Genomic DNA, 11,320 nt, shown 5'->3' with positions numbered 1-11,320 from the left:
ATTGCTTGGCAATAAAAACTACCAAATTACAATAAAACTGAATTGCTAGGCTTTGTATGATGTGAACTATTTTTATTTGGTTAATTGTGTTAAAAAATTATGGCTTTGAGTTATTAAGTTAAAATATTGTTTGTTCTTTTTTTTATTACAATTATGACTTGATCCTCATGAACTTGCTCACACTTTTATGGGTTATCATCATTTGCATAGATGTCTTAGCATGCCTAATTTTGCTAGTGATTGTACCAATGTGAAATGATGTAGTAATGTAATCTCAACTTGTTATTACTTTTTATTCATCTTACTATGTTTGAATTTATAGTTTGGGAAAGATGAGTTCATCTTAGTCTTGTGTTCATGAATTGAAGTGTATTTGAATATCTTGAAATCTTTGACTATTTTTATTGACTAATTAATGATCAGGAAATGGATGCAAGGATCATCCATTGACTAGCCTTCAGTTTAATGCATGTTATAATGATATCAAGATTGTGAAATAAGGGCTTCTACGGTTGGTTTGATCAGAACAATTCTTATTGTCAAACCTGGTGACTATTCTTGCTATTCGGCAAGTATATCGATTTGCACAATTAGTATATAAAATGATAAGACCGAGTATTGTATCCACAAGAAATTTGTTTCACCTAGACTATGTATATTCAATATGTAAACACTTCTTAACTTTGAAATAAGGTAAAGATTAAGTGGTGAAATAAGTTTTCTGCACTATTAACTATTTAGACAAAAGTAAACTACTCGAAAGCTGTAAAATGCGACAAATATCAAGATAAAAGCGTTGGGGAGTTTCCTACTAAAATTTCTCTTGCCGTATAAAAGGGTTTTTCTCTATTTAACGTTATCCTAGTGTTCTTACACCGACAAAATACTCAGACCATGATTCCTCACATGAATGAGCCTAACTCTCTTAGCCTTTGTTCTTGATTCCTCAACAAACTCACTCTAAAAGAGTTGCACTAAGCATATAGTGTAAAATATACTAGATCACTGCACTCCATTCCTAGACATACAGATTTCTAACTTTCTCTATCAAGTTCTAAGGTTTTAAAACATTTTCCAATACTAAAAAACCTAACTAAACATACAAATGGGTGATCAAGCCATAAGCATGTAAAATAAGTATAGATAGAAGCAAAGAACACCAGAAAATAACATTAAGTAGATATTTAGAACATTACATCAAGAGTTTCAGTAGTCTACTCCCCAACAAAAAGGTTCTAGTCTTCCATTACAAGTAAAGCTTCAACATACAAAGAAAGAAAATGTTTTTGGTGAAAGAAAATGGAAGAAGATGAAGGACAATGTCTTCTCCAGCCTCTCAACCCTATTTCTCTCTATTTTTCACATAGTAAGGCTTGGCTAGACTCTGGTTGTGGTGGTGGTGGGTTGTGTCCTTTTGTTTTCCATCCATCTTAGTGTTTTAAAGGCTCTTGGACTTCTTAGCACATGAAGGCTTGCTCAGCGAGCATGTCTCGCTGAGCGAGAGTAAGTAAAATTTCGCTAAGCGAGTTTGGGCACGCTAAGCGAGAGAAGAGACAACGTCCTCGCTGGGCGGGCTGGCTGCGCGCTAAGCGCGCTGATCTCTGACTTATCCTTCTAAGGTTTCCCATCCGCTAAGCGAGCTGGCTGCCTCGCTAAGCGGATGAGGCTCACTTAGTCAATTTGTCTTGCTAAGCAAGTTCATCAGCAGCTTTTTGCACCTTCTCTTCTTTGGCCTACAAACTGAGTTGAATTCAACATTAGGTCGCAAAAAATGGATTTTTTACTATAAAATCACACAAGAAAATATATACAATTTTCGCAAAAAAAAACATAAATTGGAGGCACATTGCTATTTTTTTGCAAATTTTCAATACAATACTAACTCATGAATAGCAACTAACAGTGACACGAATAATGTTTAATTTTTTATGTTTTTTCAATCGATTTGGCTTTTTTTTTAATTTAATAAAATGTTAAATGATACTCTTTTATTTCTAAAACTTGAATTATAATATTTCAATCATGTGAACTTACAATTTGATGTGTTCACCAATTCATAAATTATGCTATGTTCATAAAGTTAAATTGAGTATACAATTGAAGGTGATGACTTTATTGATGTATAAATTTTACTATAATTTTTGAACATATTATTATAGTTCTTATGTACTTATCAATGAGTATAAGCATGTGCTCCCAACTATGCTTTCTTTAAATTATTTATCCATGTTAATAGCATGGTTATATTGGTTGTTTTATGTTGCAGTGTGCATATTGAATTATTCATATGCAACCTATTGGAATTCCTAAATAAGTTACTCATGTTGTTCAATATCAATGTATCATGACAGTTATAATATTCTCAATGGCATGGGCACAAGGTCATGCTACGCATGTATGCACAAAGTTCCTTAAATTATTGCTTATATATTAATGAATTTTTGACTTAATGGCTTCACAAGTTCGAAGCATGATAAAATATGTCATCATATTGAGATTTCTATATTATTGGTTGAAAACTTTGTTTGGTTCAAAGAAGATTCTCGATATTGTCATATCTACTAAACGGGAAAATCACATTCATGGTTTCTATTGCACTCAGGCCAACTCATTGTGGGTGGCTTAGTATGGGGCAAATTTGATAAAATCCCGTGGATCCACTACTTACAAAAGTATTGTGATGTCAATACATATTTAAGTCGATGAAGGGAATAAGACTAAAGTCCACCTATTAGTCACAATAACGGACATCTGTCTCTGTGTGATTGGTGATCTTATGAATTGAGTTCAACGGATAACAACGAAGTTATTTGTTGACTAAAGTATACTAAAGTTATTATTTTTGCGAAAATGTTCTTATTCTCATTCCTATAGCGGGGTGTAGTATAAACTGTGACAATTGTAAGGTTAAGGTATACATATTTAATTTAATGAATAAATCATTTTTAAATACCTCTTAATGAACCCAACGACAGTTGATTGTGGGGGCAATAGTCATAGATCACTCTTTGAGGTTCACCTAGTGATTGTGGTGGTGGGGCTGTCACTACGAGATATGGACTAATCTCTGAGTGACACTCACGAAATAAGATACATGTGCAAGGCCGTGTAACGCGCAATTACTTATTAGAACTCAAATGAACACCTACATTGTATTGTGTTGTATTCTAAAGATTGGTTAAAGGAGATATAGTTCAAGACAATCAAGTCACTATCTTTTTCTCCGATGGAAGTTCATATGCACTAGGTATAAGACTCAAATCCAGAGGGTTCCTTCTACTGAAACACACTATATTATGCTCCATTAAAAATATTTTTATCATATTATTTTATTACTTTATATTTTAAATTAGTGGAGATTGTTGGAAAATATTTTCCTATAATTTAAATTTTAAAGTAAATATATTTTCTTTTTCTAAATCAATTTTTAAGATAAAAACTATTTCCTATCTATTTATTCCCATCTTTTAGAAATTGTGTTTGACTAAGCCTTCAGTCTTTTTATCCATTGGAGGCATTTAAGATTTGTTATTAGCTTTTTCTTACGGAAAAAATGCATACGCACATACTTACACATCAAAATATCATTTGCATAGTTCTCTTTTTAATAAAATTATATTATATTTGCTACAACTATATGTTTTGGAGCATAGTATTTTTTTATTTAGGATCATTTCGCTGCACTCGATTGATTAACAGGTTGTCGTATCTTAAGAGAGGAGTGCATGCATATTAATTTATATTCTACCAATACAGTGGGAGCATTTTTATCTCTAAGGATAATGCATAACACGCTTCAATCCAAGCTCTTACTAAACTCTTCTTTGTTTTATTTTTGTATTAAGTATTGTTATAAAAATTATTTGTGTATTGATTATATGTGAAATAATTCCAATTTGGTTTCCTATTTATTTTTCTAACAGTTTCCACATGAGTGTCTATTGGCCGGCCACTTTTATATATACCAATTACCAAGGCCAATAGCATTATAACAAAGTTGACCAGTAATTGAAGCCATTTGAATCCAAGTCAATCAAGTATGGCTAACTGTGTTTGCAGTTTATTGATTATGGTCCTTTATGTCATGCTGCTACCATCAATCATTGTTACCAGCATTGCACCTTCGTCTAATTACACGTCCACAAATGAGGAACATCAGGCTTTGCTCCAGAGCGGTTGGTGGTATGCTTACCAAAATATCTCAGACCATTGTTATTGGGATGGTGTCTTTTGTAATGAAGCTGGAAGTGTTACTCAGATTTACCCGGATTATTTGAGCATTCCTCCATTAGAAGAATTGCGGCGGATTCAGAAGTTGAATGTGAGTGCCTTCCCCAATTTAGTCTATCTAGATCTAAATGGAATGGCTCTTACAGGAACCATTCCTAAAGAAATAAGCACACTTACAAAGCTTACCTATCTTGTCCTGTCCAACAATTGTCTTCAAGGTAATAAGATGCTGCCTAAAACACTTTTGTTTTGAGCCTGGCAATTCTGTTAATTGCATTATCGGTCCCTTCTAAATTCCAGTCAATAGGAGAATCTGATACACCTTTTTCCATGCTTTTGACCAAATTGCAGGTTCAATTCCAGTAGAAATATGGAATTTGACACAATTGGTGGAACTATATCTCGATAATAATTCACTAACGGGTTCAATTCCTTCTACTTTGGGTCGATTGAAGAATTTAGTCTTTCTCATCCTTGATTCTAACCATATTCAAGGTGAGCTTATGCCTAAAGCATTTTCAAATCTCACTCAACTTAAGCACCTTGATGTTTCTAGGAATTCTCTGAGCGGTGTCATCCCATCTACATTGGGTGAATTGAAGAATTTGGAGCATCTCTCCCTTTATTCAAACAAATTTGAAGGTCTCTTACCAATGGAAGTAGGGAATTTGACACAATTAAAGGAATTATATCTCTCAAACAATTCACTCACAGGTTCAATTCCCTCTACTTTGAGTCAACTAGAGAATTTGACATATCTCTTCCTTGATTCTAACCATATTGAAGGCCGGCTCATGCCTAAAACACTTTCAAATCTCACTGAACTTAAGCACCTTGATGTTTCCTGGAATTCTCTCAGGGGTGTCATCCCATCTACATTGGGTGAATTGAAGAATTTGGTCAAACTCTACCTTCAATCAAACCAATTTGAAGGTCCCTTACCAATAGAAGTAGGGAATTTAACACAATTACAGGAACTAATTCTCTCAAACAATTCACTTACAGGTTCAATTTCTTCTAGTTTGGGTCAATTACAGAATTTGACTATGCTCCTCCTTGATTCTAACCATATTGAAGGTAAGCTCATGCCTAAAATGTTTTCAAATCTCACTCAACTTGAGCAACTTGATGTTTCAGGGAACTCTCTTAGTGGTGTCATCCCATGTACATTGGGTCAATTGAATAATTTGGGGCATCTCTCCCTTCATTCAAACAAATTTGAAGGTACCATACCTTCTACATTGGGTCAATTGAAGAATTTGGAGCATCTCTCCCTTCATTCAAACAAACTTGAAGGTACCATACCTTCTACTTTGGGTCAATTAGGGAATCTGACAAATCTCTCCCTTAGTTCTAACCAAATTACTGGTCCCATACCAGTAGAATTTGGAAACCTCACATCTTTAAAAATATTATCTCTCTCAAACAATTTACTCACTGGTTCAATTCCTCCTACTATGGGTCGATTGAAGGTGATGATAAATCTCTTCCTTGATTCTAACCAAATTACTGGCCCCATCCCCATAGAATTATGGAACTCGACAGGTTTAATATTATTAAATCTATCACACAACTTTCTTTCGGGTTCAATACCTTCAGAGATTGCACAAGCCTATTATCTTTATGATGTTGACCTTTCCCACAACAATTTTACAATCCTATCTCCATTCCTAAAATGTCCCTATATCCAGAAAGTGGATTTAAGCTACAACTTGTTAAATGGAAGCATCCCTTCCCAAATCAGTTGTATTCATAATCTTAACCTTAGCCATAATTTTTTGAAAGGTGAAATTCCTCATATTTCATCAGAAGCAAATTCCATATTAGATAGCTTGGATCTTAGCTATAACAATCTCACAGGTAAGCTACATAGAGAATTTGCTACTCTGTCATATATAAACCTTTCGTACAATTCATTTGACTTCTCGCAAGACCTTGAGTCAGAGTTTCCAGACTATTGTTATTTTGGGGAAGACTCATTAATTAGTTACCACATGCCAAATTTCACATCCTGCTACCTTACACATATCAATTCTGTCCACCAAACCAATCCTCGAACTAAAAAAGGCAAGCCTTTCATGTTAATTGTTCTTCCTATCATTTGCTTCATTCTAGTGGTACTTCTGTCAGCATTATATTTCAGAAGATGTGTGTTTCAGACCAAATTTGAAGGAAAATCAACAAAGAATGGAAACTTGTTTTCCATATGGAACTATGATGGTAAAATTGCGTTTGAAGACATCATTGAAGCAACCGAGGACTTTCACATCAAGTACTGCATTGGGACTGGTGCTTATGGTAGTGTCTATAGAGCCCAATTGCCGAGCGGTAAAATTGTTGCATTGAAGAAACTTCACCAAATGGAATCTCAAAATCCATCTTTTAACAAAAGTTTTCACAATGAAGTCAAAATGTTAACACAAATCCGTCATAGAAACATTGTAAAGCTTCATGGCTTTTGTCTCCACAATCGTTGCATGTTTCTTGTCTATCAATACATGGAAAGAGGTAGCTTATTTTATGCCTTGAATAATGATGAGGAAGTTCAGGAGTTGAATTGGAGTAAGAGGGTGAATATCATTAAAGGAATGGCACATGCTTTGTCCTACATGCATCATTATTGTACTCCACCAATTGTTCATCGGGATGTAACAAGTAGCAATGTTCTACTAAACTCACAATTAGAGGCTTTTGTCTCAGACTTTGGCACAGCTAGACTCCTTGATCCCGATTCTTCAAATCAAACTTTGGTAGCAGGCACATATGGCTACATTGCCCCAGGTCAAGTGCTATTTTCAATTATATACTAGCAAAATTTGTGCATGACTTCCAAGAATTTGATTTGAAGGTATAGCTTGAGAAGTTAACCTTTTCATTTCTTGTACATTACAGAACTTGCCTATACAATGAATGTCACGGAAAAATGTGATGTTTACAGTTTTGGAGTGGTGACTTTGGAAACATTAATGGGAAGGCATCCTGGAGAGCTAATCTCATCTTTATCAAACTCAACTGCTCAAAACATGTTGTTGAAGGACATCTTAGATGCACGTCTTCCTCTTCCTAACTTGGGAAAAGACACTCATGATATAATGCTTGCAGTAACAATAGCATTAGCATGTTTGTGTCTCAAACCAAAGTTCAGGCCATCAATGCAACAAGTTGTTGGGCAGTTCTCTAATTTCAAATTGCCACTGTCTTTGCCTTTCCATGAGATTTTGATCCATCAGTTGATGACTCCAGATATGTTGTCTTTCATCCAAGTGTGAAGAATGAAATCTATTTGGCAAGTTTTGCTTTTTAAGAATAAGTAAGAAATTTTTCATGCTTAAACACAAGGCAAATGTATGTTATCATTTGAGACTTAAGAGGGTAATAAAGGGATCCAGAACAATCAACGGCTATAAATTGTGTATATAAATAGAAACAACCAAAAAGGTTTAACCATAATAAAAAGAAATATTGTTTACACATTGCCTGAATGCCTAGCTTGCCACCACGGCACTATACTAAAATAGGACATCATGAGCACCCTGTAGAAAAAATAGGAATACACGAGTCTAGGACATCTTGAGCCATCATGTCTTGACTATATGAAATGGATAAAAGGCAAGTTAGCTCTTACAGATGCATTCCAATCATAGTTTCCAATGTCACAACTCTGAAGCTATATTGTAGACACAAAATTTAAAATGCTTAAGATTTTATTAATAAAAAATTGTCAAAATTAAAACCACAAGTGAGTCAATACAAGTAGGACTAAAATCTAAAATGTGTTGACAAGCAAAAGATCTAGATGTTCTAACCAAGCAGTGAGCAACTTGATTGACTTGCCTACTGACAAACTGTACTCAACAGCTTTGGAAATTAGATAGTTTTGCAGGACAACTTCTCAAAATATCACCAACTTCAGTATTCTGAAACCTCCTCGAATTGATGCTATCAGCTACTGGTTTGCAATCAATCTCGAAAATAATGTTATCAAATTGCATGTCTGAAGTCCAGTTTATTTCAGAAAGAAGAGTTATTGCCTCTGCTTCATGTGATGATGGTAATCCATGAAACCAAGCTGATACAGGAAGCTACACCAAACAGACGTGTTTCATGGAAAATGGCAGTGTCCACATTACACTTCATATGGTCAATTGGTGGCTTGGTCCAGAGTGAATAATTTCGAAAACTTTGATTTGATGAAGTTAAATTTCGCCAGTGAGCAATCTTCCAATCATGAACATGCTGAATAGCAAACTGCAGGCAGATATTAATAGGCTTTTCAACTCCATTCCATAGCTTCTCATTCCGACGATGCCACAGACACCATAAAACAGCAACAATTTCTTGATTTGATTACAAGTGAAGGTTTCCAAAATGTAGAAAATAAACTTGATTTTGATTTATAATGACGAAACATTGCAATTTTGCTGTGAAAACACATTTATCAAAATAAATGCGTGTCTGAGGAATATGCAATAAGTGATCCTTCATTTGAGGAAAGAATAATGCCCAAACTCAGCCTAATTTACATCAGAATCTACAATAAAGTAAATCTCCTAATCAGTCATCATGTTAAGCAAGCTAGCTAGCTTCTCATCAATCCTCAATCCTATTTTGTTTGGCAATATACTTTTTGGAGAAATTTGTGTGGTTCATTATTCAAGCACACAAGTACACATGAATTTATGCATTATTAATTGAGCATATACTAAGTGAAAAGAAGGGAAGGTTTCTAGTCAGTTTCTTTTCTTTATCCGTAAGAATCAAAAACAGTGTCAGGGATATACAATAACTCACACACTCTGTTCAACCAACTAAGTTAGACTCTCTTGACACTCCTAGTTAGTTTCCGAATTCTAATTAATTAATCAATGTATATATGCCAATTAAGCTCTGGCCAACGTGTTCGACCAAACTGCAACGCAATCAATCATCACTTGGCTCCCTCCTCAACATGACTATCTTAAATGTAATTTTGATCAGCCATTTCTAAGGAGCAGCTCTCTTTCTGTATAGGTATGTCATATGTGTCTCCGTGATGGCAAAGGTACATTCATAAAAGCACACACAAATTTTATTACTCCCACTTGGGTTACAGGCATCAGTTACCATGCTCAGTGCTACTGTCTCTCTTCTCATTGCTTTATAAACACTGGACATGTTTTACATACAACTGATATGCGACTTGCATGCGCTTGCCTTTTCCTTTTGTTCCCTTTACAATTTTCTCCCGTCTTTAACCATGATTTCTTTTTTATCGGCAAATGTTAGATGTTAATGATTAGTAATCTGTTAGCAGGGGGAATCCATGTTTAACCATTTACTGAGGCAAAACGACACCTGAAGAAAGTGGAATTCACAAGAATTCAACATGCCTATCTCTTTAATCAACACATCTTAATAATTAGTGTCTCCTCTTACAATTTGCACCCAATAAATGTCAACTGCATAAGTGGGAGACATCAATTATCTATGTTTAGCCTAGTTGGATTGATAGGTGTGTTTGGATTGACATTTGAAGCTTTCAAAACAGACATTTACTCTTTTCAAAGGAGGAAACAGAGAAGTAAGACTCTTGTGTCATTGAGCTTAATGTTATTTCATATTGGAATAAATTGTTTTCCAAATAGACTCTAGGGTGTGTTTATTTTGAAGGGAAAAAAATAATATACAAGAAAAATTTTATACTTTATTTTGTGGGATTCATATCTCTTACACTCTATTTTAATTATAAAAAAAAATCTTTTACTTTTGTTTTCTCTATTTCCCTCCTCTAAACTAAACACACTGTGCTGATAAAAAAAACACTCTAAGAGTGCAATTAATCATAAAAGTTTTTGGATCGCTGATATCTTGAAACATTATAGGATGTGGGCATTTTTGAAGGTGTAATTTAACAAATGTAAGATCGAAAATGGGAGAATTTCAAGACTTGGAAACGCAACTAAATCACATCAAAGCCTTCATTGGAACCAACGATAGGATCTCCGACAAAAGATTCTCAGGGAGAATCAAACATGTTAGGATGGGTCTAGAGAGACTCAAAATATACCCTAAAATCTAAATGGCTCGAAGACATTGGAGGGGATTAATATAATGTAACAGAAACATTAGAATTATTTGCTGAATTTTTTTTAATCGGCAAAACTAATAATATATTATATTTAAAATAGTGCAAGATGTACTGGTAAGTATACAAGTGAAGGCCAAAATGAGCAGAAATGTGGTGCCCTAATACAAGTTGATTACAAAATCCGTATAGCATGAATTAGGAAACCAAAAATCTGACACTATTTTTGGCCCGGTACTACCCTTTACTTATATATTCATCCCTCCTTGATTACAAAATGTCTCCCTAAGATTACTAGACCACTGATGGAAAGGTAGATCAAAGCCTTTATCCATAAGTTTTAGCCACATCCAGCTTACTTCCTCCATCAGTTTACTGGCATGAATCTTCCATTTGAGAAAACAATCACATTACGATGATGCCAAATATTCCATGTCAAGGATATCCACCAGCACTGCCATCGCTAGAACCAAACACCAAATGTCTTTCCAAGCGCATACTGAAGGAAATGTTGTCTCGGACATTGCAAAAATGCTCCCGATCTGTTTGTCCAAGACAGAGCTTTCCACCAAAGTGGCAGAATTTTACTACAGCTAAAAAATAGATGTGTTGCATCTTCGGAACTTCTGCAGAATGGGCTCATTGGATCATTGATTTCCACATGTCTTTTACGTAAGTTCGTCTTAGTTGACTATCTATTTCATAATAATCTCCAACCAAAAAAAGAAACTTTGCTTGGGACCCTTACTTTCCACAGCACATTGAAAGCTCCATCCTGATTTTCGTCTGTATAGTCGCCCATAAGCATCGCATACGCATTCCCCATAGTGTATACACCACTTGAATCTCCCTTCCAAGTCCAGTTGCCTACATGATCTGGATAGATGATGATACCATCCATTTCTTCCAGGAACTTGGTTGCCAAATCAATCTCAGCATCAAAAAGTGGCTACCTCCATTGGAAATTCTACTCCCACCTTGTACCTGTGATACCTCCCATCTATTGAATGGATTGTTGTTGTTGAT

The 11,320-nt window shown here is 34.9% G+C and overlaps 1 protein-coding gene across 1 annotated transcript; it reads left to right on the top strand.

Moving 5' to 3' along the window:
• The first annotated feature begins 3,976 nt into the window (after nt 1–3,976).
• Nucleotides 3,977–7,624, top strand: LOC102667972 (probable leucine-rich repeat receptor-like protein kinase At1g35710). The gene is made up of 3 exons (XM_006576340.4): nt 3,977–4,448; nt 4,582–7,011; nt 7,123–7,624. Exons 1-3 carry the CDS (start codon nt 4,040–4,042, stop codon nt 7,497–7,499), a joined length of 3,216 nt encoding a protein of 1,071 aa, XP_006576403.1. The 5' UTR covers nt 3,977–4,039; the 3' UTR covers nt 7,500–7,624.
• The last annotated feature ends 3,696 nt before the right edge of the window (nt 7,625–11,320 follow it).

Source organism: Glycine max, chromosome 3 (assembly GCF_000004515.6).
Source record: "Glycine max cultivar Williams 82 chromosome 3, Glycine_max_v4.0, whole genome shotgun sequence".
Classification (NCBI taxonomy): domain Eukaryota; kingdom Viridiplantae; phylum Streptophyta; class Magnoliopsida; order Fabales; family Fabaceae; genus Glycine; species Glycine max.
The sequence above is the reverse complement of the archived record's forward strand: the minus strand, read 5'-3'. Positions and strand labels throughout refer to the sequence as shown.